We start from the raw sequence: 27,491 nt of genomic DNA, 5'->3' as shown, positions 1-27,491 counted from the left end.
CAAAACTGCATTCATAGGATTTAGGAATCAAAAGTGAACAATAAAAATGGGAGCAATGGGATAGCCTCCTAACCTATTCTGCAAACACTAATTAGAGATAACATCAACACCAAGGGAGTTACTCTGCATTTTTTGCAGTGTAAGTGTTGGGAATTTAGGAATAGTATGAGCTAAACCATTTGTGATGTCAAGAGGCTGCAGAAATCAGTCTTGCTGAAATTCTCTGTGTGTGTTTTATGTATGTGCACTAATGTGAGCTATCTGTATTTTATAAATAAGTTTTTGTTGTTCTATATAACGCACAGCAGTTTATCAGGAATACTTGAATATGAATTTATAGGAAGTCTAAGTTTCTAGAATAGCCTTTGAGAGAAATTGCTCCAATTTACTCGTGTGCTGGATTCATAACTCATTTTAGTCAGTGCTTCTGATCTGAAAGTAAGAATATATGTTGATGGATGTTTTTTTTTTGGAAGATCTTTCTTTGCAAATTTGAATTTATCACAGATGATACCATTTGCCATTTACAAGGCTACTCCTGAATACCTGTGCACACTCTCTGCATTTATCATTTTCTTTCTAGGGTCCTCGTGGTCCTCAAGGGATTGATGGGGAACCTGGTATCCCTGGCCAGCCTGGTGACCCTGGCCCTCCCGGACATCCTACCCATCCAGGACCAGATGGACTAAGCAGGGTAAGTTTTGCAATTGGTTTGATAGAAAGTGGAGTGAGTGTCTGGATAAGTTCACATGTAGCAGAATAACTTCTCTATGCTTCAGCAAATAGAGAAAACTATGTTCATCATTCCTGCCTCTCAGTAATGAGGAGTGGTGGCTAGCAGCAATGCAAGTTTCACTGAAAATAGGAACACGCTGAAAAGCTTTGAAAGGACACACCTCTTACAATGTATTTTAACAATTAGAAAAGCCAAGGTGCCCAAATCTAAGTAGGGTTCTATTAAATGCAAGGGTTCATGGAAACTGATAAACTAAATCAGGAATACAGAAGAAGAAGAAAAAAAGATGGATTATATTTCAGGAAATAATCAGTGGAGCAATTAAAACGTGGTCAAGTCTATTTCTTGCTGAAATTAATCACACCACCACTTGGATGATTAAGTCAGAAATTATCTGTGGAAAGCCATGTTAACCAGCCCTAGATTTGGAAAATGTATTCTGCAAGACTTATTTATTTTTTTTTCCCCAAAAAATTCTGTGGAAGACTAATGATTGATAATGAAATACGTATCTGAATTTCTGAAGTATATTCAGTTAAATGTTTGTTTCTATTTGGAAGGTAGCTGTTTTGATTTCTACCTCCAATGTTCCTGCAACATCACTGAAAATCTCTTTCCAAATCTCTTCAGCACAGAGAACTGCATTAGAACCAGGATGGCTGATAGACCACCATCCTTCATGAATTTCAACAAAAAATATGGAAGACTAGGTCTGGCCAGAAATTTAAGGCAGTTTTGGTTTATATTTCTGTTTCTGAAGTTAGGCAATCTCCAGTCTTTAAGAAGGTGTGTTTGGAGATGCATCGCAGAAGACCTGAATATCCATATGTGCTGTAGGTTGTTCTCAGACATTTTAAGCTCTGACCTGCCATGAGCAAGGAACTGTCTCTGAACCAAACAAAATAAAACTGTTGATTTCAACTACTTCTGCAAGCACGAAAATGGAAGATTGTCTGAGAGTTCTCGTTGCTTTAACTCATTTGTCACTGCGAATTGTCATGAATAAACAGCTGTGCCCTTCAACTTTGCTGGATAAGGGCAGCACAGTCAAAATACTGATATGCAATCATAAAATTGGCTACATTTTCATTTAACTTCAGATGTTTCTAAACTTGAAGCACAGTAAGTGAAAACAAATCAGTCTTAGAAGAAATGAAGTAATATTGCAGGTGAAACTAAGGTGTGATTCATATTGGAGGGCAGTGAAAGAAATCTAATTATTTTCTTGGGAAGCTTTCCTCTATCTAGGTCATCTTCATGTTCGTTTATTATTAAAGTGGGTGTAGAGTCAGAATAGTAAGCAGACAACATGATGCATTTGACTGTTTTTTGATTCTTTAGACCACGTCAAATGTATAGGAAAGAAGACTTTTATTTTACTGATTGAAACAAGAATTTATTTTTAGTGCTGCAAAGCTAATGTAAGTAATGAAGAGTTGCATAGAATTTTGCCTTGTGAATCATCAATGTGACCGACACTTAAAATCACCCATCATATTTTTTTCAGCCGTTTGCAGCTCAGATGGCAGGACTGGATGAAAAATCTGGACTTGGTAGTCAGATGGGACTGATGCCTGGTGCAGTGGTAAGACCAGATTAGCCCTGTACTGTAGAAAAATCTGAAGTGAAGTGCATATACAAAAACCAAGAGAATTCTCCTCAACTTCCTAATAGTCCTGAACTATCTAACTATCTAGAACCTGAATATACAGAATTTTCTTGTGTAGTTTTGCATAGCATCTGAAAACAATGAAAAAAGGTTCTTTGGTTATAGTGAAAGCTTTATGTCCCTCCTTTTTGTCTCTCCTCCTGAAATACAGCAGCAATTACCAATTAGGTATGGAAAAAAACAAACAAAACACAACAAAACAAACAAAAAATCTTTAGATTTTCTCATTTCTTGAGTCACTGCAGAGGAACTGCAGAGCATCAGGTATAATGCAAAGCAGAACAAACAAATATGTAACTTTGAAGGCTCTTTTTCATGTTGCGACATCAAAGATAGTTATTTTTGGTAGCAATTTAAAAGAGTATTTCTGAAACCATCTGTGAGCTTATTATTTTAAGACGGACATTCTCTTTATCCAATGAGTCCAGTTTTATGATTGAAATCTCTCACTGTTTAGGTATGCCTTTTGCTTTTAGTGTAGTAAGAACAGTGGTAACATGGAATATATATATATTTTTACCATCTGTGAAAAACGTTTTGTCACACTAAGATGTCTCTGTCTGAACTCTTTTGCTTAATTTTTACTTTTTACTATGTGTACTACGTGTATTCACCATGTTGTGAAGATACTGTTAGCATTTTTTTAAAACCTTTCCCCCTATATTTTTTAGCATTCTTTCTCGAGGAAATTGTCCTTCAGTAATTGCATTGTCCATGAGTTTTCTTACCTGTGTCTTATCCATCCAAGTCCCCATCAGTAAACTTTGAAATGTTTTAACACTCTTTGAAAGGTTCTCAGTAAAATTCAGTAACTGACTGTCATTCAGCTGATCCACTGCGTTTTGGTTTTATTCTTAATTAGAACTTTTAAATGGCCTATGAGTAATTCTTTAGCATTTGGTTTGCAAAAAGGATTTAAAATGCAATGTAAAAATTTGTAAAAATGAATGAACTTCGTGTTAAAGATGACCTCTGTCAAAATGCAAGTTATTGTCTGCTATATATTTTTTTTTGTGTAGCTAGAAGGAAAAGCATTACTTTCAGGATTATTTTTACTTCATAGTACAAGTTACAATGAAGCATGAGATTTTTCTAAAAATACCATGAAAATGTAAAGGAGAATTTTCTGTAACAAACATCAACCATTTGGAAGCTGTTCTGGTATTTTGTGTGATTCATGAAAACGCATCCTTCCATTGCTGCTTGTTCCTGCTCATGGCCAAGAGCAGCACTATGAGTTTATTTTGACATTAATTCCATTATTAGATTAATCTAAGTAATGACGTTCAATTCAAGGGGAGACTCTTCTCTTCAACTGTACTTGTAGTCTTACATTTTTTTCAATACAGTTATGCATTATAAGGAAATTTTTGCTGTCAGTACTGAATGAACATTACTTAGGGAAGCGTGATTTTCAGTGTGTAACTATTTATGGTTTTGATAGGGTCCAGTGGGTCCAAGAGGTCCTCAAGGTCTCCAAGGAAAACAAGTAAGTGTTTCATATCATGGGATTTAAGATAATTGGCCAAAAAAGACAAATCACATAGTGACTTGTATATGTAGAAGAGAACCCAGCTCTGAGCCATGTCTTTCTTCAAGAATGGCTGAATGCATCTTCATCTAGATGTGAACCTAAATATCCTGCTCTTGAACTCTGTTCCAGATGTACTCTATAGACAGAAATTAACTTGGAAAGAACAATTAATTAGACACTTAAAAAAGTTTAAATCCAATGCACATCTTTTAATGAGTAACTTATGAGTAATTAAATGAGTAATGTAATGGTGTCTGTTCAGGTGTTTTCAGTATTAGGATGGTGTTAGTGTCCAGTGGGTTTTAAGTATGGCTGATGACTTATCCCTGAAGCTTTAGATCTTAGCATCTACCTTCCACTTGTCTTGCAGAGTGAATTGCTTCTGAATTAGAATCCAGACTGTTCCATGGTCTGTTGTTTTCCTGATCATGGATTTTAATTTACATCCTTTCATGTTTGCTTTTTGGAATTTTTAATTGTACTTATGTTACTAATTTTAGGGCGGTGCTGGCCCCACAGGCCCACCTGGTGAACCTGGAGATCCAGGACCTATGGTAAGGCAAAATAAACACAAACACTTCTACAATAAAATAGTAAACAGTTTATTATACCTCCTTATTTTAGAAGTTTATTTTTTTTTTCTTCATATTGTCTCAAGCAAAGCTATCAATTAACTACTACTTAGTCAAGAGTTGAGGGGTTCAAAGCATATTGCCTTGTATCAGTGAATTTGAATTGTTTTGTATCTGAATGATAATTATGATTATTATAAGCAATCATTATTACTTTGCCACCACAGGCCTGAGGATGATTAAGCACTAGTAACACTGTAGCTACTAGGTGTTGCTATCACACAAAGGAAGATTAAAATATTCTCTTTATTTTGGGAATTGATATAATGACCAAAGGTAAAAGTGAGAGACAATATGGGAACAAAAACAACTGTTTTTTTATTTATTTTTTTTCTCCTGAAGAATCCATCCTCCATTCTTATATAACTTAATGCTGGTTTCTTAGGGACAGGGTGGTTAGAAAGGGCACCACAGTATTTAACAAGCATGTTTTGGCATAAAGTCATCCTTTCTCTACGCTTGTTTTTGTAAAGCAAGACTTTCAGACGGAGCGATTTTAGTGATGTCTAAACTGACTTCTCAACAAATATATTTATTCCTTAGGGTCCAGTTGGTTCTCGCGGTCCAGAAGGACCTCCAGGCAAACCTGGTGAAGATGTAAGTTTGTTATTCTTCTTTTCTTGTTTTATTTTTAATAAAACAAATATTGGCTTCTTTGAAACAATGACTAACCAGCAGATGTGCCTGTCACAGCTACTCTTTTCTACTTCCTTTTCTTTGTAATCATACTTCTCATTATTGCAGTATTATAACAATAACCGTAGGAATGGATATTTTCCAGAATATCCTTTCTTCTCGTTACATGTTACCATGATACCTGTGGTTTAAACACTGTGTTTTTATTGTTTCTTGCCTCAGCCAGTTCTTCAATTAAGCTATCTATCTTGAGATCAACCTTGATACATACTTGACTGTATGCAGCAGTTACTAGGGAGCAATTTGCAGCACCTCCTCTCTTTGGGATCATGTGATGATAACATTAACCCAGATCAGGACAATAAAATTGTACTATATAAAAACTTAATAGTTTATTATATCCATAACTGATTTTATGACTATGTATACATATATATTTATATTACATGTATAATACACAGATATAAATAAATATATATGTAATGCACAACAGTAACCTAAGATTTTTCCATTAGACATATATTTGCAAAGCATGTTAAATCTATCTGAGTTGTAAATTGTTACTGAGAAGTGAGATGAAACCTGAAGGAGCCAGATGATTTAATGTAGAAATCACCACAGTTTCTGTAATCTTTGCTTTCCTGTAAACTGTACAAGAAGTCGTAAGAATCTTTGGAAACAGTTTATTCTCAATTCTCAATTCACTGAAACTAAATCTCAATACTACTTGAAGAACTTGCTCCATCTCCATTTATGTTTGTATGGGGTACTTTAATTGCATCTGTGATGTGATTTACTGTGTCTCTGTCCAGAAACTGTTTTTCTGAAGCCTTTCATATTCCTGCAGTCCAGTGCCCTAGAAGTATTTGAACTAACTGATTCACATAAAGGAATATTTGGTTGTGGCTGTAGAGGACTTTGAATAGTTCTTAAAATATGCTTGTTTAGTTCTACCACATTTTATTTCCTATTGCATCATGGAGAAAATAGTTACTGACTTAGAATTGAATTATACCCATTTTAAAACAGATTTTGAGTAGAAGTAATGAGCTATAATGCAAACGGGTTTAGATTGCTGCTTGTAATGAAATTTAAATTAATTTGTCAGCAAAGTGATGGCAAAAGTTTGCCTGGTTAATTCCCAGGAAAACCACATTGCAGCGCCACCTTGTGATGCTGAGAGGCATTTTGGACTCAATCTTCAGTTTCCACAAATCTTTGTTCAATACATTTTTTAAATTAACATGCCTAATGCACATTGTTAGTCAAGTGTGCATTTGATTTATGTCATCGATGTTGTTACAGTAAAGAGAAAATTTATAATACTGATGTGCTGAAATAGGACATTTGAATGTCATTATTTGTTTGAATAGAAAATGGTAAGATAATTCTATTTGCTATATTTGCTATTTTCGTATGTTCTTTTTTTTTTTTTCCTTAGGGTGAACCCGGTAGACCAGGACAATCTGGTGAGCCTGGATTCCCAGGATCTCCAGTAAGAACATAGTTATTTACATTTTAGTAAATAATAATAATTGTGTCACCAGTATCTGTTTTAACAGTAAGTGCAAAGCTTGCCCTTTCAGTTTCTGAAGTACTTGTGTCAGCTAACTCTAATGATCCTGATCAGTGTAATAGCTAAGAAACAAATAAGTGATTCAATGGCCCTTGTGTTAATGTTGAGAGTTGTTTTATAGGTGCATGTTTCAACTATTTCATAGATGAAATATGCATAAAACAGATGACAGTGCATGCAAGTTGTGCAGTTCCCAGTATTTCACATAGTCATTCACAGTCATGTGCAAACAGTGCTGAGAGAATATAAAGTGATGTCAGGTTACGATGGCAGTGTCTATCTTTCAGTCAGTCTGAGGGACAGGGAAAGAAGGAATGGTATTGTAACTATAAGTAAAATTTATTTTCAGTATGAAAAAGCGATTAAAGGATTTCCAAATAGTAGGTACATGTATTTGTAGTGCAGAGGGTACTCATAATGGTTAACTTTAGAAATAAGAGAAAGCAGTTATATCTAAAATGTCATTATCATCACATATAATTTTGGCTCATATTATGAATTCTGCTTTTGTTCATCCCATTTCTGCACCTTGAAGGGAGCTGTAGTGTGGCCAAAAAGGGGACAGATACATCTCAGAACGGAAGCCACTTGATACACATCATCTCTTAAGCTGCCTCCTTTTCTTTCAAGCATACAGCTTTTGCCTGGTAATTTTGTTAGCAACGGGAGATATGAGCTCTTAGAGAGAGAGAAATGATCCTTTAATGAGGCAGCATTTTTTCCTAAGCTTCCCTCCAAAGCTTTTATAAAACACAAAGACAGTGTTTTATAAGCTGCTTGAGGCTAATGTAGTCTGCAGAGTGTTCTGTTCAGATCAAGCTGTTTTATTTTTGCTCAATAAAATCATCTTCACTTCATATGTTTTTAGAATAGTGCATGCTATTGAACATCATCTGCATTTAAAGCCTCTAATAAAATCTTGGGAAAAGTTGATTTGAGAGAACATAGTTATCCTCATAGTTATCCTCAACCGAGGATACTGTGGAGAGTAGGGTATAGTAAAAGCATCCTGAAGGACTGAAGCACTGGGAATTTTTAGCTAGTAACTTCAGACAGTATTTCTCCCTTTGCTCATGATAAATCTAGTTTAACAGATTTGCAGGTTCTTTCTACAATGACAAGCTACTAGAGAATAGGATTTGTGTTCTCTTTAAAATCAAAAGACTTTTGAATGAAGGAAAGAAGTATTTTTACTGCACGCCCACAAAAATTAACTGAGTTTGCTGCAATTGCACAATATCAGATAGAACAGCATTGATTACACAGATGGTATGTCAGAGAAGTGTGTAATGCCTTGATCAATGACAAGCCTCATAGACTTCTACAGGTATGTCTGATGAGTATTTCCCCTTGGGCAGGATTTGCCTGCTTACCATGTGACTTGTCCCATGTGTGTGCTTCATGTGATTGCCCTGGTTGTATAAGATGATATACATATACCCCTGCTTGAGCACAGCTCGAATAAATTGGTTTTATGGGCTCTGTTCTGTCTAAAGAAACATAATTTGTACAATTTCAAATTTACATGCTAGGCTTTGTACAATGACAGAGATTGTCCTTCACTGAAACTCACTGAGTATAAGTAACTTCAAGCAATCTACCCTACTCGTTTCAGAAAATTCATACCTTTATGAAGTAATTTGTTCCTTAGGAATCTGTAGATTCTGGAGTAGTTTCCAACTGAACCTTATGATCAGATATTATCCACATAATTGACTATGGGAAAGACCTTTGTTACAAAGACCTTTCTTACATTTCTTAATGCTAACAAGGAAACAGCTTGAGCATATATAAAGTGCTTTTCTCTCATGATGAGGTCTTAGATGTTCTTTTTCAAAGTTACTTCACGGTGCTTCATTTTCTATTATATATCTTTATGAGTTTTCGGTATTCCAAAATGCATGAAATATGCTATTTTTGAAAATTTTGTTTGAGAGGTACTCAGCTTTTATTATTTTCACTAAGCAAGATACCAATGCGCTTTCTTGAATAGAAAATCACAACTGAAGTGCCCTTGGTTGCAATGAGACCACACAGGGAGTGAAGTCCTCTCAAAGCGGAAAAAGTTAATCTCTGGTGTTGGTTTCCTAGATAGGTTTGAGAGGCTCCTTCTGGTACATGTTTTTTGTTTATTAAAAGAATGTAGATCAGTAATTCTTTCAAAAACCTGTATATGGACAAGGAATGAGTTGTAAGTCCATACAGCTGTGGAGAGCTGGGGGAGGTGGAAATGCCCAGCTGCCATTGAAGTGAAAAAGCCCCTTTTGTTACTTAACCTTTCCTGAAAGAGAAATCCTGAAATTTGGTAGAAATTAAAGATCAAGGCAACTTTACTTTAAATGCTAGGTATGTTTTAATTGCTGTTTGTCATGCTATCTGTCTGATATATTCTGATATAACATGTACAGTTAGCAGTTTGGCTTCAGTTTCTGTATTATGTTAAACGATAACTGATTTTTGACTTCTGTTTAATTAAGGATTCTCCATATAAAGCTGCAAAACTTGATCTAGCATTGTGGTTTTTTTTTTTTCATTACTTTTTTTGAAATTTAAGGTTTGATCATATACCAATGTAAGTTATAAAAATTTTGGTATCAGTGAAAAAGCATATAACTCAAGGATTGTCTACCTTCATAGGATGTTATGTTGTATTATCTGTGATCCTCTCAAATTCTATACTTGGCTGTATTATTCAACAAGCTGAAGGAGTATTAGGAATATCATTATTAATGTTACTACTATCTTCCCTGTTAGCAACATTACTGGGGTTATCTGCAGAAATCGGTGTTTTACTTTTGTTGTTCTTGTTTTTCCTCCTTTTTAATACTTAGGGGCCTCGAGGCTTTCCTGGTGCTCCAGGTCTTCCAGGTCTTAAGGGTCACAGGGTAAGAAACAATGTTTCCCTCTCCTTATTCATAACATTTCAAGACAATTTCAGTGCAAAGACATTCAGCTTGGTTTGTATCTGTGGTGAATTTGACTACACTGTTAGTCCTGCCAATCACAGCAGAACCACTGCCATTAGAGAGAAAAAGGGCCTTGCAGAAAATCAGTGGTATTCCCAGCTAAGCTGACCTCCGTGTTATATTCTTGTGTCTTCGCTTTATTTTCAAATGTTCTGGGAATCTGGAAGAAGCCTGCGTGAGCCCTGCCAAGCTTCAGGAGGCACAAACCTGACAGTTCTCTCACTTTGTTGGCAAGTCTTGTGGTAGGGTGGGGAACTCGAGAGGTGGATATGTTTGCAAGATGGACTGATTACAAATTACTGAGTTTTCTGGCCAGAACTTTACTTCAGGGAGGAATAAATAGGTTTCCTATGGCTCAGAGCCTCATCCTTGTTGTTTTAGGATTTTTTTTTTAAACTCTTGTTTTAAAAAGGAAACTAAATCCAAGGAAATGTACCTTGTACAAATGGTTTCCATTTAGAAAAAGTTTAGAAACTTTTTCCCCTTTTCCATCTGTTTTTTATTTTTTTCCCCCTTCTTTCTTGCTCTTGCCCCCTCTGATCCATTCTTAAGGCTTTAACATCGAATTATTTTAACAATAGTAGAAATTTTGTGTGTGTGTGTATACCAATATAATCTTTCCATATAACATTTACAGGGATTGAAAGGACTTGACGGTCCAAAAGGTGAAATTGGAGCAGCTGGAGCAAAGGTATTTCCATCACTCAAAGAACTAAACACTTAAGCATGGCTTCTGAAATGCCAAAATAGTGAAAGGTAATAGATCTTTAGAACAAAGCTTTGTAACCTCTCCTATGAGTGGTACTTGCACGGAGTTACATTTTTCCTGGAGAGGCTATATGGCATTGCCTATTTTTGCTGTGTGTTCAATCCATATCAAATATTATAAACTGGCATGTCTGGGCTCTGTACAGGAAGAGAGAGTTTGAGTGAACTGCTGGTCACATTTTCAATTGGGGCTCAATTTTAGTCGTGTAGGTGAATTTAGTCACCATGAGGTGAATTAACTAAGGTCTCTCTGTGACACCTACGCAGTGTTGAAGACAGTAAATTCTGTTAGCAAAGAGCCCGTACACATTGCCGCTTGGCTACTATATGGTTCTTGTCGGTTTTGTGGGAACTGGTTGAGAGTGCTCCGTTGCTTTCTGAATTCCCTTGGAAATCCTCAGATTGTAGTGACTTGGGTCAGACAAAGTTAAAACAGGGCGAGGACAGTTTTCTAATATTTTCTGTAGTTAATAAAATAAAGCAATTAAATCCTAACTTTCTTCTTTTATGTTACCATAGTAGGTTTAAACTAGATTGTCTTAAAAGAAGCAGGTGTTGCAGAGGAGAGCAGAGTTTATCAAACCAAATATTTCTTACATAACAATTTTATTCTGTTAGTATTTTTGACCCTCACTGATGATCACCTTTACTACTTTGGCTCAAAGCAGTGACAACACAGGATAGCCAGCTGCATTCAATATTTTCAAGATGGATTAAAAATTATTTTAATAAAGCATAGATTTTTTTTTTTTTTCTTCAGGATTTTTCATGCTAATCAGTACCAATACTGAAACATTTTGGTTTGCTGAAGGTGATCATCATAGATGGGCTAAACCTATTCTTTCAGATTAAAAATGTAGTAAATGAAGGGAATCGTCCACAAATGTAAATTTAAATGTGTAATCAGGAGTTGAAAGCTTATCTAAGATGAGATGTCTTTGCTAAGACTGTCTACCACTTTCTGTGGATGCAACAAGAGCTGAAACATTGGACTTGACAATACTCCATTAACTGATGAATGAAATGAAAATGGAAGAGAGAGATGGGAACACCAGGGGAGAAGAAGATGACAGTGTTTCCTGTATACCAAGGGTATATGAGATTGATGCCCTCGGAGTAGGTGTGATGTGCACAAACAACTATGCAAATCTGTCTCTTAGGTCTAACATAAGTGCAGAGGAAGGGAATGAGACATGTAGCTCTCTTATCTTCTAACCTGTTCCCTCTAACTGTATCATTTCATTTCACTTTCTAGGGAGAATCTGGACCAACAGGTGCCATGGGTGCAACGGGTCCTCTAGTGAGTGTCACATGTAGTGGATATTACTTACAGAACTGTTTTTAAGATTGTTCATGTTATTGCCAGTAGTGCATGCAGGAATTTTATGGTTTTGAGATCTGTACTTGATGTCTTGAGGCTGAGTTTTCTCCATATTAAGGCTTTGTTTTCTATTGTACTAAGAGTAGTTCTAGTCCATTGTAAGTTGTTATTCCTGACAATTCACAGGCACACAAATAATTACAATAAATTGGAAGATTTTAACAGAAATTTGAATGTAGGTTTTGTAGTTTGCCAATGCAAGGAAATTTAGGGGTAACTACATTCTTCTCCTTTTTTTTTTTTTTTTTTCTTTTTCCCCCTCCAGTGTGTTGATGCTTCATATGGATTAGGTTATCACATTCTGTGATAGAAATGGAATAATTTAGATCAGAGATGCACTAAGTAAGAAAATCACAGAGAGAGGATTTGGGAGGTTATGAGATTATGGTGAGGATATGCATGTGTGGCATAAAAATAGATAAACTTTTTCTCAGAGTAGATTTCATTCAGATGCCATTTTGGAAAACTGTAAGCAGTATAAAATTTCAAAAATCCACTTTCAGCAGTGCTTACAGATGTAAAGCACCTGTCTGATATCAGTTAATGGCATCTCTGTGAAGCACTATCTTGTGTCAGGCAGAATGCAATGTCCCTGAAGTGGAACCTAGTTTGTGAATGAGCCATAGTAAATGAGATTGCATTATTGACCCTAGTGAGTGTATATAGAATTTATTCTGATGTGTTTAAAATGAGAAATACTGTTGGAGCAGGAAAAGAGAAATTGCAGTCTATTAAATTTCCACTGGGCAAGCCTGTGAGGCTGCAAGGATTTATGTAAGCTGCTACTACTTTCCTGCCATAGAACAAGATAAGGAACAATTGCAGGAAGAAAAAAACACAGCCCTTGTTTTTTGCAACCATCGTTCACATCGCCTGTTCTTATTGTGCTTGTAGGCTCAGTGAAACTAATCATGTTCTTGTTACAAACACATAAAGAAGGTGGAACAGAAAAGTGCTGAAGAGTAATACAGTACAGAACTTCTTTGAAGGAAAAGTAAAGTCAAGGCTTTTGAAGAAAAAGTAAAAAGAACTGAAAAAGATGGATTAAAAAGAGGGGGGTGGGACGGGGAGGGGAGCAGGAGCATCCCCTCTGCTATGGAGGAAAACTCAAGTGAGCTGTGTTTTCTACTTTTTGTTATTCTACCATGATGAGCTCTTGAATGCTGATTTTATTTATTTATTTTAATTCTCTCTTCAAGGGACCTAGAGGAATGCCAGGAGAGAGAGGTCGAATTGGACCACAGGGTGCCCCTGTAAGTAGGGTCTTGATTCTGTTTCCTTGTAATTCGTCTGTTTTAAAGCCATTAGCCTGGAAGTGTTTTTTTTTTTTTTTTTTTTCTCTCTCTCTCTCGTGTGTGTGTGTGACTGCTAGTCACTTCCATTGTGACTTCTGCTTAAGAAAGTATAGACTGGACAGAGTTTTTGGGGTGAAATGATTAATGCATATTTCAGAAGTCAAAAACAATGTTAAAAAGACAATGTTAGCTGCATGGTAATTTCTCATGATAGAATTGCCCATGTAACCAAATATCCTCCCACCACTTATTTCCCACTTATTTCTGAGATTCATAAATTTCTACTTTGTTTCTGTACAATATGGCTTTTCTCTTGAAAAAGAGAGAAAAAAAAGTTTGGAAACAAGATTAAAATGAAAATCTAGGCTTTCAATTTATATTAACTATTACCATTTAACTCCAGGCAAGAAAGCAATCTTGTTAAAAATTATTCTGCTTTTCAGCAAAAAGGGGGATTAGCCTTGACATGAGACCATATTTGAGTAGAAATTTCTCTCTGGTGCTTTACATCTAGTGTATAAAAAGCTTGCGCTTTTTTTCTTACATTTCTCCCCATGACATTTCTCTGCTCAATTTGCTGTTGTTCCATACAATGACAGTGTCAAAACATTGTACTCTCTGAATTTAGTAGATAAGTCTGTTTACTTAAAGTAAGCATAATTTCTTCCAAAAGTAATCCAGCATTTGTTTGAATGCTTTAGTCTGTATGGCTGTTACCACAACTCAAAAAAAAAAAAAAAGTTCTTACAAATGTTTCTCTGTTTTCATATCTAGGGTGGACGTGGCCAGCACGGTATGCCTGGGAAGCCAGGGCCAATGGTAAGTTTCTTTCTTAATCACATTTTTATTTCACTTCATATTTAGCACTTGCCTTTTGACATCACCAAAAGAAACAAATGCCTGTTGGTAGTTGCTGGTAAAAGAAAGAGTCGCTATAATATCTGTAATTGGTTCCAGGTTCTGGCACTGACTGTAGCTTTAGTGCTGAGAAACAGTGCTCTGTATTTTACTTCATCTAGAGGTTTTAATTTGCAGAGGGGTAGGATACAACACCTTCCCTGGAGAGATGATGCTTTGCTGCTTTTATGAAGTAGGATCCGTGTTTTAGGGCTATAATTGTCTTAATGATATGTACACCAGTTTATAATTGCAGGCTATCTTCCTTTACATACAAAGTTGACAAATGAGGTTATACCCATTCTCAGCAAGACAAAATGCACTCACCAACAGCAGAACTTGATACGTGCAATTAATCCATTCCAAAACATGTAAAAGACAGACTTTTAATTATAGGCTGGCACACATTGAACTGAAGAACCAGCAGCATGTGTGTGAACATTTTCCAAATTGATAAAAAGTGTCTTACTGAGAAAGCCTGGTATGCATGACCGTGGAAGTTCTGACATAATTGCAATTGAGCTGAATACATGTATGACTGTGGCAGTTTAAAGTGTGGGTGTTAGCATACCAAATGGTGTTTTGTTCCTATGATGCAATATGACAGTGCATTTGCAAGCTGCATTTGAGTCAATTCACATGAGCAAATGTATGAGGAAGCCAGTGTGATTATTAACAGTTATTCAGTAGTTACGTGTTGCTTTTGCAAATGGAAGTTTAAGACAATTTCATACTCTTTGTGCTAGGCCAACTCACACCTTAAAAATGTGGGGTTTTGTTTGTGTGTGCGTTTGTTTTGCAAGCATCTCTTCTGGGATGCAGTTGACAGTTTCCGCCTGTTGATGCAGGCATCATGAACCAATCCCCAAACACACCTGACCACAATTAAAATTTCATTCTGTAGAGACTTTGTTTCATAGTGATATAAGCCCTGAGAAACATTTATTTTATATATGTCATCTTAATGAACAGTTTTCTGACAAACTTCATTTAAAAAAAAAAAAAAAGTAACTGGAATAGAAGCAGATAAGTATTTATCTAAAGGCTTAAAAACTCAGTTATTAAGTGTATCACAAAAAAGGCCAACTTACTAGAAGAAGCTTTGAAACAGTGAAAAGATTTTTCAGTACTGAAAGCAAAATAGAGTTAAAAGGCAAGCCATTCTACATGAAGCTTGGAATTTTTATTTGGCATAAAATATGAGTTCAGCTTCACTGGATATGATAATTGGTTGACTAACATTTTTGGTAAATTCCCATTCAGTCACAAGGGAGATACTGATTCTTAATGCATATGTTTCTTATTGGAGGAAGAGTTAATGAAATGCATTGTTATCTGAGTCAGTACAGTGGTCTCCCCTAATTCTGGAATTCTCCTTGAAATGACAGAGAGATTTGGCAGATGTGTATTTTGTCCCAATAAACTGGGACATAGGTTTTCAGAATTATACTTATTGAGCTCTTACATCAGTTCTGTAGAAATCCAGTGCGAGGTCATGGCAGAAATGTTGTCTGTAATTAACACTCGCTGGTACAAATTGTTCTTATTAAGTTTGTCAGCAGAGCTTCACTACATGGAACATTTTTTCACAGTGTGCATCATATTTTACGAAAAGAGCGAAAATCAGGAAAAGAGAGAGGAATCATCTGGGAGGCCAGAATTGTAATGAATACTTATAACCACTGTGTGCCGCCACACAGAGTTTACAGCAGAAATACAGCAGAAATGTTTGTCTGTTGAATATATTGTTCAGCACAAGAGGCTTTATGGAAAGGGAAATGATTTATAAATTTATTCGAAGGTCCTCAATAGGAAGCCTTTCTGTTTAATGGGGTTAGCATCATACCATGCTACAGTATATGCATCTACAGTTTGCTGTCTAGTGACTTTGGCCAGTCTTCCGTGTAATGCAAGTCCAGCTGGTTGTATCCATGCCCAACCATAAGGTGCACATGTGCTCTGCAGTATAAAACACCAAGAATTTGACTCTAGAACTAGAAATAGTGTAGTGACATCAATAGTGTGTTCTGCTCAAGCTGTCAGACTTTCCTCTGTATTGCTTTTGGGAACGGAAGATGACCTCTGCATGGAATAGTGTTTCATGGTATGCCATAAACGAGCCTTTCCTTCTCTTCCAGAAATATCTGCCTGTATCTGGACAAAAAATCCAAGCAATAAACACTTCCTGCTGTACATCTTTGTCTATATAGGCTTGAAAACATGATACAAACCTGATACAAACCCTGCATTTTAAAGTTTGCAAATGAATTTGGTTGTGAGTTTGCGAATCTCAATGGAAGAGAAGAGTAAGAAGCATGAACATGAAGTTGCACGGCCTTTTATTATATTATTACTGGTCATATTCTTCACCTCAAAAATCTTGTCTAGCAACACAATGGTTTCAATGGAGAAGTGAATAGTATTTCTCTTTTTTATAGGTTAGTGTTTTATGTTTAAAAGAATTGAAACTCTCCTTGGCTACTTTCTACAGGACAAATTGTGATCACTGAACAAATATCTTTTCCTTGCCATACCACAGTAATATAAACCTAGAAAGAGAAAATAAGACTTTATTAAAACTAAAATTGAAAAACAATTGCTATAATAACTTTGATTTGTGTATGTTGCAATTTGCACATTAATAGCTGAATCAAGCTGCAAATTTGCTTACAATTCAGTAAATATATTATTAAAACATCACAATTCCACAGAATTGTGCATATCTCTCAGAAAAAAAAAATAGTTATTTATTTTTTGTTATGAAAAATGTTTTACAATGAAAATATATCTAATCCAAGAACCATATTTACCCACTGATTAGATACTTATCTGTATGATCTAAACAGTGGAATTGTTTGTGTCTATCTTTTACAGGGTCCACTTGGCATAACTGGTTCTCCAGGTTTTCCAGGTGCTCCTGGTGTAAAGGTAAGTAAATAAATAAATGAAATAAAACTACCTTTTAGTATGTTTAGCAACACAGAATCACCCTGGACTATGTAGTGTTTCCATAATGACCTGTACTCAGATCAATAAGAATTGCTGTGAAATCAGTCTTGATATTCTTGAGAAAGAAGATGGAAATCAGAAGTCAAATGAAATAATTAGAACTCACCACAATTAAGATTTTTTTTTGTTTTCACTTTAACTTGCACTACAGGATGATAATAAGATAACTGTTATGCTATGCTCCCAAAATCTTGTGCAGTTTATTTAAAGAATAACAAGATGAGTTCTGCAAGTTGAGTTGTTATGACTAATCCAAGACTTAGTATGGAAGCAGCACCTTCCGGTGACCAGTTTTGGCCAACAAGTTTTTGAGATGACCTAAAGTGGTACGAAAAATGCCTAAAACCCCAACAGAGATGTACCACAATTATTGCAATAATTCAAATGATGATTTCAAACTTTTGTGGTTCTGAGTGATTGGGCTAACATGGAAAACTTTCACTAGTTCTGGTGCTGTGTTTGTGGGAATTTCCTCTCTTGTTTTTCTAGAAACTACTCAATTATTTTTTTCCTAGTCTTGAGAATAAGTCTGCAAAGATAGAAAAGATGACTCATACAGTTTCCTTATACTTCTTTCAATTGCCCTTCATCCAACTGCTCTTAGTTGTTTCTTTCCAATTCTTAAACATGACAGGATAAAATTATACAAAAAAAAAATATTTTTCAATTAGCCAGGTAGCCAAGTTCAGCAGATGTTTTGTGTTGTCATAAAGCTGGCAACATTCATGAAACTTTTTTTTTTTTTTGAAACGAGTCTTAATAATAGTATTAACATAACATATACAATAAAATAATAAGCCTTTTCAGTGTATGTCATGAAATGGTTTGGTATGGATAAACAGTACTAAATATCTAAATAAATATTTGGAGAAACTGTCATGTGAAGAATCAACGAAAGCTTTTGAAAAGGAGGAACTACCTTCAAGTTTGACCATCAGATGGTGTAAATTGGAATAGCTGCTTTGAACTTATACAAGCTAAGTAGACTACATGTTGAAAACGTGCACTTGAGTTCTGAAGATGCAATATTAATAGCATCAATTCCAAAATTCAAATTTCCTTAATAAAAATAAAATTCAAAGGAGATCTCAGAAGAAATTGTTTTGTTGGAGGAGGATCCAGTCCACCCTGGCAAGGCTTTGCTGGGAGTGATCATTTTTTTGGTCTATCATACTCTGATCAGCATAACCTGTGACAATCAGAGTATTACAGAGTATTGCATGTATGCATATATATTTGTTTGTTTAATATATAATATCGTGCTGCAACAGCAAGTTGATTTGTACTGTGCAAAAAAAAACCAAATGTTACTCCCACATGTCAATGCTTGTAACAAAGCTAAAATAAAGCTTCTGAATTGCAAATCTGTCCTGGGATTTTAAATAGGGATGTCTGTCTAAAATATCTGATCTGATTTAGGCTGATATCTGACATAGAGTGCTGCTTCTCTGTAGAAAGTTTCTTTTTATACATTGAGAAAAAAATCCATTTGTAGTTTTGAAGTTTTATGTTCACATTGATGCAGAATTAAGTCAAAATATATTTTAAGGATAATGAAGTATTTAAAGATCTGAGTTGTTTTTGTCTTATGAACCTAGTATTCCTCCTTAGTTACTTTGAAGTGCTACTATTTAGATCAAAATAATCTCCAGTTGTTTTATTCTGTGATGTCTTAGGGAGAAGCAGGTCCAACAGGTCCTCGTGGTCCTGAAGGCCCTCAAGGACAAAGAGGTGAAACAGGTCCACAAGGCCCAGCTGGATCACAAGGTCTTCCAGTAAGTATATTAAATCGAGTTCCTCAGTAGTTAAGTGTGTGCATGTTGTCTGTTTATAGGGAATTTTAATACCCCATTTGATAGACAGTGAGTTTTGCCCAAATTACTTTTGCTCCAGAAAAGAAAATGTATCATTTATTTGTTTTCTGTTTTTGTTCAAAACAACTTTTTATAATTCAATTAAAAAAGCTTGGAAAGCTTCAAGTTGCACAGTGTGGTATAGTCTCAATCCTACAATTACTTTAAAGCTTAAGATGTGAAGATGAAAAGTCACATTAACTTGCCCACTTTGTTACTATTTACATTTGCACAAGTAACAGATCCTATGCTAATATATTTATTTAATAGTCTTTATTTTCTGCTCTTGTAAAGTGCAGAAAATTGCTATCTTCTGCTTTTGTTATTAATCTCCCCCTAACTAAAATTAATTTTAATGATTTGCGTGTTATTTTTAGGGTACTGAAGGGACAGATGGTTCCCCAGGTGCTAAAGGCCCAACCGTAAGTAGTCACATGGCTTGCTGAAGAAATTATATAAGTGGATTTATTTTATTTCCTTATATATGTTATTATTTTTCTTTACCATGCTGTTATTTCTATTTGTAGGGATCTCCTGGCACCGGAGGCCCCCCTGGCTTATCAGGTCCACCTGGCTCCCCAGGACCCCAAGGCAGTACTGGCCCACCTGGTATTCGAGGGCAGCCGGTAATGATGGCTTAGTTACCATGGAAATTACAATATCTAGCAAATGTGTCACTCCATGAAACTAAAACAGTGATTAGCAGTAAGGATCCTTTAAATAAATTAATGAGTATGCTGAGAGTCAGATCTTGTGAGTCTTCTACATGTCCAAAATACTGTTATGGCTTTCTTAGAAATCTAAGTGTGTCTATATAAATTTTGAAAAACAGTAACTGTTATTTCCCCAAATTAAAATTTTTCACTAAAGTTTTTGTGCAAATGTCACAATAAACACACTAAAGGGAAAGAGAGACCATTGAAAATATCCTATTGTATTACCTACAACTAGTTACTAAACTAGAGAATGTTTTTCTATTTCATCACATAATCCAAAATGATCGAATTATTTATGCAGAGTTTTAACTCTATAGGTGTTAATCATGGGATTGTTTTTTTTTTTTGTTGTTTTTGTTTTTTTCAGGGAGACCCTGGTGTTCCAGGTTTCAAGGGAGAAGCAGGACCCAAAGGTGAACCAGTAAGTATAAGCTTTGTAAAATGAAAAGGAATAACAAAGGCTTGTAGGGGTACTTGGAATAGACTGGTACAGTTTTCAAGACGTTTCTGATGTTATGTCTCATGATTACTTCTGTTTGTCAAATACTTATTGTGGAAGACAAACCAAAGTGAACCTGGCTAGACAGTATAAAGAAAGAATGGTAAAGTGTTATATAAATGTTATATAAAATGTTATAAATATTCCACCTCTTATAGGCCTCAAAGAACTCAAAGACAGAGAAACGAGCAGCTACTGAGGTTTCTGTACCAGTCAGAATTACTTTATTCTAATTTCTTCATCACACAAGAAATGGATCCCACTTGTTTCTGGACATTTAAAAGCACACACATCTGTGTACTAATCATAATAAAAAAGTATTTGTTTAAACATACATTTAATACACTTTATACTCATGCAGCTGAATATATACAAATTATTAAAATAATATAAATATCTCTATACTTGTATGGTATGAAGAGCTGTTTATCCCACAACTAATATTTATGAATTATCCTTTGGGAACATGGCTAATTTCATGCAGTAACCATGTGAATTAGGAGGAAAAGTAATTCCGCAAAGTTGGGTTCAGTTTGGTTTGTCAACCTATCTTTAGTTTTTCTTTCTCACCAGTTTAAGTGAGCATGCAACAACCAAAAAACCTGTGCAGATAAAATAATGTTTTCCTTACCCACTGACTGGATTCTTGTTTCTTTGAGAATTTCTTCAAGAATGTCATTGATTTTGAGTCTTTTGCTACTTGTTCAATTGATCATAATAAATAAAATTAAAAATTATAATTTCTGAGAAAACGTTATAATAAGCACTGTAATAATAATAATAGAGTAATAATAATAATACAGTAGTAATAATAGAGTAATTGACAAACTGTACAGTTAAAGTACAATTAATTCATAGGGACCTTCTTCCTGAATAATTTGCTTATGAATAATGAAAAAAGAGAAAAACTGATCCTGAAATGCTATGTTTTTTAACTGAATCAAAACCTTAACTATATTTTCTTTCCTCCTTTATTTGGAAGCAATGTTCATGATGTTTAGAAGATAATCTGTTTCAATATGAGCAGTGGTGAGCTTAACAATGAATTTTCAAACATATTTTACTTTTAATAGGGTCCACAAGGTCCACAGGGTCCCATTGGTCCTATAGGTGAAGAAGGGAAAAGAGGCCCTCGAGGTGATCCTGGCTCAGTAGGTCCACCAGGTCCTGTTGGAGAGAGGGTAAGCAATCCAGAAGAATGTCTTGTGAGAGAGGCACTGACAATCTGAAAAGCTTTTGATCTTGACCTAACCATTAATTTTCATAGACTTTGGTTGTGGGTGTGTCCAAACTTTATTTTCCTAACAGTAGTCAAATAATGTCTACGACTTGGTTCTGTACCAGATTAGTGACTTTAGGATGTTGTCTTCTGTAACATACTATAATCTCTTTGAAAATGATACTTTGAAGCTCAGGATATAAAAATATGGGAAGATGTTTTTTGCATCCTGAATCGATCTTATTTCTTAGTACTATTTTTGGGGAAAGAAATCCATGTCAGTATGTATTACTTATACAGTGGATATTCTTATTTGTGAATTCAGTGTACAGTACAGCATAGTAATAGTTTGGAGACATGATGAGCTAATCTGCAGATGATGTGCTTAACCCCTATACAAATGATCATCCCATTTTCAAAGAGGCTGGTCAGCATGCTTTTTATTTCTTTTTTTTTACCACTACAAATGGCCCCAAAAAACCAAGATTAAAGTACTGAATTAAGAAAATCATAAAGAAATAAACTGTACCTACCTCCAGACAAGAAACCAAATACTTTATTTACAATATGTTACGTAAAAATTAAGGCAGTAATCTATCTATGGCTTTTCCCTAGGGTGCTCCTGGAAACCGTGGTTTTCCAGGTTCTGATGGCTTGCCTGGACCAAAGGTAAATGAAATAAAAGTCTATTATTTGGTCTTTTTTTTTTTTTTTTTTAATTTTCATACATGCAGATATGAAAGAAAGTGTTCCATTAAAAACATATGCTTCTGGATAAGTGGGCAGATCCTCAAAATCACTGGAAGTAGATTCACAAGAAATTGGCAAATGCCAAGAAGGGGTCTGAATGTTTTGAGACTAAAAATTTATTGGGAAAATCACTTTGAATTGCTCTTATGTTCAGCTTTCACTGTACGCCCCTGTGTTAATGCTCCCTCAAGCTCAGATGTGAATAGATAAAAGACATTGACCTCTTTGTGCTGCTATACTGCTATACACATTGCTCTATAATAAGTGATTATTTGAAGAATTGCCTTTCTTTGTGCGTAGTATAGTTGTTCTAGCTTGTCCCTTGACCAGATCAACTTATCTGTGTTTTTCCTAACTGCTGTAACATTTGCAGGGAAATGACTTACCTATGTGTTTGTCTAGTGTTTCTGCTAATTCTTAACTTTTTGGTAAAAATACAGGGATTCTGAAGTCCTTGTATAAGCTTGCTTTATGGAAGAGTAGAAATTTGGAAAAAAAAAAAAAGTAATAATGATAGAATATTGATTTTTTGGAGCTCTGTTCTCAAAAAAATAAATCCTTAATTAAAGATATCTATTGTATTTGACTTTCTCTTACTGTGGCTGTTACTCCTGTTAACAAATAGCCTATTGGTATCTTTGTAGGGTGCCCAAGGAGAGCGTGGGCCAGCAGGTTCTTCTGGTCCTAAAGGGGGTCAGGGAGATCCCGGGCGCCCTGGTGAACCTGGCCTCCCAGGTGCAAGGGTAAGTACTTAATAACAGTACACTATAAGCCATGACTTTTTTCATTTTCAAAAGTTTGCTGCTGTACAAGGACAGATTTATTTCAGATTTATTTCATTTATTTTTTACTTAAAGGGTAAAGGCCAAAATACCTGTCATCTTTTTTTCTGCTGATGTTGGAAAGCACAGGTTCCGTTTGTCTCTGAAAGAAACAGCCCTGATTTAGACTGGCTAATGCAACTTAAGGATGTGTGCTTGTAAAGCACATAGTTACCACAGCTAGTATGAATTAAAACTTAAACCTTCATTGTATTGGTGATAGATGACTTATATAGTTGAGTGGTGCATGTCATCAAGAGACTTTTTCTGGAAAAAGATGTAGGGAGAATATGCAATGTCACAAAATGAGAGAGGAAACATCAAGAACAAGGTGTGATATAGTTCACTGGGTAATACTGGCAGAAGTAAAAATGAATCTGTGGGAAGTTCAAGAGGTGTAAAAGTGAGAAAAAGGTGAATAGCAAGAAGGAACATCAAAGACAGTGGATGATAAAGCTGTAAAGTAATTTGAAGATAAAGATGAGGAATTTGGATGCAGAAAGGAAAATCGTGTGAAGAATATCTGAGTGCTTTAACAATGGTAGTAACTGAGCATATCTTTTGGGTTAATTTACAATTTTCTGTTGTCCTAGACTTACATGTGCAACCTAACACCAATATTATTTCCACTTTTAGGGTTTGACGGGAAATCCAGGTGTTCAAGGCCCTGAAGGAAAACTTGGTCCTTTGGTAAGCAACAGAACAGTTGGTCCTTTCAGCTAATTCCACAGTAATTCAGAGATCTCAACTCATTAAAATTAGGTTATTGACCTGATTTTTATTGATTTCTGAAGGTTCATCTTCTCCTTTAAGTGTTCAGTTTGGATTCTCAACTCCAAAAATACTGCAATTAGTTTCTATAATTTTGTCTGTATAACAGTGTCTGCTTAGCAGTTGCTGCAATATTTTTCAATCATTGTGAACTAAATATCTTTTCTAAGTGTCTGTTTTGGGGAACAATAAAATAATTGTATGTAATGGCTCAATTATAACAATTACATATTTGCTTAGCTCCAACAGTGTGGCTAGAGCTCTGTCTGCTTTAAAGACGCTTTGACTGATAACTGTAGCACCAAACTACATTAATATTATTCTATATATATAAACAATATAAGATAAAGTGTTTTAACTACCATTTGATATATTCACTTTAAAACAGAACATTCTAGCATTAAATGCTGTTTTTTTGTTGTGATTGTTTGGTTTATGTTGGAAAGACGTTTGCCTTCATCGCTGACCTTTTCCATCTGTGATTCCTGAGAAACAGCATGGGTTCAATTACTGAGCTGTGACAAAATGTATCCAATTTTTTAATTCCATTTAAGGAAATTATTTTGCTGAAGTAATTCAAGTGATTATCTGGTCACTTCATGGTTGTTCTTAAGTTCAGTCAGAGCTGGTTGGGCTCTAGTTACACTGGGAGTCATTTTCAAGAGTTTAATAGGCTTATGTGAATAAATAATATTTTTAATCTCATGTAGAAAATACTTTTTCTCTGTAGGGTGCCCCTGGAGAAGATGGACGTCCTGGTCCTGCAGGTTCAATAGGAATCAGAGGTCAGCCAGGCAGCATGGGCCTTCCTGGGCCAAAGGGTAGTAGTGTGAGTATTGCACCTAGTACCCAAGGTCTGCGTAACTGTAACCGTTTGGAGACACGTTAATAGCTGAAAACAAAACCTAAAAATGGTAATTTTTATTCCTGCAAATTAGGGTGATCCTGGAAAACCTGGAGAAGCAGGCAATGCGGGTGTCCCAGGACAGAGAGTGAGTGTGACTGTGATCATTTTCAGTGCTTACAGAAAGCATGCATTTCTGTTATGTTTGTTCACTATACAAGGCTTTTTACTATGTAATCTTAATTTAGGGAGCTCCTGGTAAAGATGGTGAAGTTGGTCCTTCTGGTCCTGTTGGCCCACCAGTAAGTCAACTTTTTCAACACTGCTTGGCTATCTGACCTACCACATGTTGATCTTTCTGCCTCTGTTTTTATTTATCTTCATGCCACTTGTTGATTCCAAACAAAAACTTGAATAACATGAAAAGAAAATCTTACAAAAAATGTGGGCTTTGTATTAAGATGTGCTTATATTGGTATTCCAGTTCTTTTATGGCAATTATAAAAAAAAAATAGCACAAGAGCAAAATTTTTTCATAGTTTATTTTCCTAGCTTCCTTAGTTTCAGTGGAACTGAGTGTTTTTCTATCAGCACAGAATTTTGGGGGAGGGTCTTAAAGAAATAAGGAGATAAGTTGTATCTTTTATATGTTTTAGATAGGGTACACCTTGGCCAGGGATAAGTAAAAATGTGTAATAAACAAACACATAACTGTAAATATACATATTCAGAGAGAAGGAAAATGTGGAACCTGACTCTATTCCTCTAACACTTTTTATTTCCTTTTGCGTAGGGTCTGGCAGGTGAAAGAGGAGAACAAGGCCCTCCAGGTCCTACAGGGTTTCAGGTATGTGCATTTATTTTTATAAGATAAAATAAGTCATGTCTTTATTAACTTAATTTAGAGAAGTTCAATCAAGTGATGTTTAACATACAGCTTCAGAGTTGATGGCAGTGGTGCTTAGAATGATTACTGATACATAGCTTTCACATCAACTATACACTAAACTGAACTGGCAAAGGCTTAAATGGCAGCTCTGTATCTCCTGAGACAAAATTTGTTGGTTTTTTTTCCAGTTTTTATTTGGAGATTTTCCGAAGATGTTCCAAATACAGAGCAAATATATATATATATATTTATAATAAAGTATTAATTAAGTGTATTAATTAAGTCAATCTGTTTATAGAGAACTTAGTTTTTTAGGAATAGTATATATATGTCTGACAAACGTTAGGGGGCTGCCATTTCACTTAGAGTGGGGAAACACTGATGTAATATTCTTGTAACTATTTCACTTGGGGATCTCTGCTGGCATAATCTTGTACTGTGTACATTCATATTCTTGGTGTCTTAAATCTTGATTTACATAATTTTTCATCATTTTTTAAACATAGTTTTTATTTTTTACATTTTTTTAATTTACATTTTAACAGGGCTTGCCTGGGCCACCAGGTCCTCCAGGTGAGGGAGGAAAACCAGGTGATCAGGTAATTTCTGTACAATTAAACAATAATTCATTTCATAATGTCATTTTACCTTTTGTTTTATTCTCTTTGTAATTTAATTGCTCACACTGTTTCATAATATTTACTGATGTAGTTGACAAGCTGTCTGTCAGGACTACTCTTGGATAAAATAATTACTAGAATATAGTCATCTTCTCTTGTCATGGACAGATAGTATCCAGAACTAATCATTTACATTACAGTATCTTGGAAATGAAAATGTTTTGCTCTAATTTCCACAGCTATAAGGCTATGAATAATATTTTAATTCTGATGGTGAGCTCTCTTTTGCATAGGGTGTTCCTGGAGATCCTGGAGTTGTTGGTCCATTGGGCCCTAGGGTATGTATTTTCAAGTATTTTCTTTCAGAAATATTTATAACAGTTCTGTGAGGTTGAATGCAGATTCATTATATGACCTTTAACACTATCATGAACATTTTGTCTTTTTTATTTAATTTTTACCCCCAATAAAATTATTATATACATGGATACATTTTGAGGTGGTATGTTTTTCTATGAAACTGACCACCTTTAATGGCTCCATAGCTCAAGAAGCAGTGTTAGTTAATAGCTGCTAAGGTATTTGAACTCTTTTTTAGTCTGTAAAACTGGTTTACAGTTTGTGAAATGGCTTTATTTTGCTGAACAATGCATGGTATTACCTGCCTTTAAAATAAAAACATAACACTTTTTTTCATTTTTCCTACCAGACTTGTGCCCTAGCTACTAAATCATTAATATTTATCCTTTTTTTTTTTTTTTTTTTTTAGGGAGAGCGAGGCAATCCAGGGGAAAGGGGAGAGCCAGGTGCATCAGGACTTGCGGGTGAAAAGGGTATGGCTGGAGGTCATGGTCCTGATGGTCCAAAGGTAAGTTGTAGGGAAATTTGTATTGCTGCAGTGAAGTCTTTTATAATTATTTTCATTTGCAAGAATATAAGAGAGATCTTTTCTTTTTTGTTTGTGTTTTTCAGTAGAACAGGGCACAGCCATTTCTAAACTGCAAAAAGACCTTTAGTAATAGCTCTGTTTTAATAACCATGTCAGTTTACTTGAACAAGATTGGCAGGGTTGTGGGTTGAAAAACAAACGCTGAAAATTGCATGCCTTTCTTTCACCTGCAATTGATTTAATGGGGCCTAGGAAGATCACACCAATAAGGGAGTGCCTCAGTGTGGGAGCTGTAATAGATATGAGCTGTGAGAAGCAAAGCATAATTAAAAACCTCTGGCAACTTCTAGCTGTTGCTACTTTGTGTAATAGACCTATGTGGCATCAAGGGCAAGTTAGAGAGAAGCTCAAGCTTCTGTTTTGGTCTGTTCTCACCACCAGTAAGTACTGAGTGCATGCTAATGTATTTGGAAGGACTAGGGTATTACAATTTCCTGAGTAACACAATGGGAAATGAAAAG

The 27,491-nt window shown here is 35.3% G+C and overlaps 1 protein-coding gene across 1 annotated transcript in view; it reads left to right on the top strand.

The window, feature by feature from the left end:
* Nucleotides 1–27,491, top strand: part of COL5A2 (collagen type V alpha 2 chain) — a 101,432-nt gene that overhangs the window by 57,158 nt on the left and 16,783 nt on the right. The window contains exons 7-33 of the mRNA XM_038182147.2: nt 584–694; nt 2,244–2,321; nt 3,850–3,894; nt 4,440–4,493; nt 5,115–5,168; nt 6,649–6,702; nt 9,615–9,668; nt 10,387–10,440; nt 11,773–11,817; nt 13,098–13,151; nt 13,968–14,012; nt 16,965–17,018; nt 18,776–18,874; nt 19,330–19,374; nt 19,480–19,578; nt 20,036–20,089; nt 21,241–21,348; nt 22,002–22,055; nt 22,781–22,879; nt 23,594–23,647; nt 24,459–24,557; nt 24,667–24,720; nt 24,821–24,874; nt 25,366–25,419; nt 26,007–26,060; nt 26,375–26,419; nt 26,851–26,949. Of these exons, the coding sequence (XP_038038075.1) occupies nt 584–694; nt 2,244–2,321; nt 3,850–3,894; nt 4,440–4,493; nt 5,115–5,168; nt 6,649–6,702; nt 9,615–9,668; nt 10,387–10,440; nt 11,773–11,817; nt 13,098–13,151; nt 13,968–14,012; nt 16,965–17,018; nt 18,776–18,874; nt 19,330–19,374; nt 19,480–19,578; nt 20,036–20,089; nt 21,241–21,348; nt 22,002–22,055; nt 22,781–22,879; nt 23,594–23,647; nt 24,459–24,557; nt 24,667–24,720; nt 24,821–24,874; nt 25,366–25,419; nt 26,007–26,060; nt 26,375–26,419; nt 26,851–26,949 (1,773 nt within the window). The remainder of the gene's footprint in view (nt 1–583; nt 695–2,243; nt 2,322–3,849; nt 3,895–4,439; nt 4,494–5,114; nt 5,169–6,648; nt 6,703–9,614; nt 9,669–10,386; nt 10,441–11,772; nt 11,818–13,097; nt 13,152–13,967; nt 14,013–16,964; nt 17,019–18,775; nt 18,875–19,329; nt 19,375–19,479; nt 19,579–20,035; nt 20,090–21,240; nt 21,349–22,001; nt 22,056–22,780; nt 22,880–23,593; nt 23,648–24,458; nt 24,558–24,666; nt 24,721–24,820; nt 24,875–25,365; nt 25,420–26,006; nt 26,061–26,374; nt 26,420–26,850; nt 26,950–27,491) is intronic.

Source organism: Anas platyrhynchos, chromosome 7 (genome assembly GCF_047663525.1).
Source record: "Anas platyrhynchos isolate ZD024472 breed Pekin duck chromosome 7, IASCAAS_PekinDuck_T2T, whole genome shotgun sequence".
In the NCBI taxonomy this organism is placed as follows: domain Eukaryota; kingdom Metazoa; phylum Chordata; class Aves; order Anseriformes; family Anatidae; genus Anas; species Anas platyrhynchos.
The sequence above is the reverse complement of the archived record's forward strand: the minus strand, read 5'-3'. Positions and strand labels throughout refer to the sequence as shown.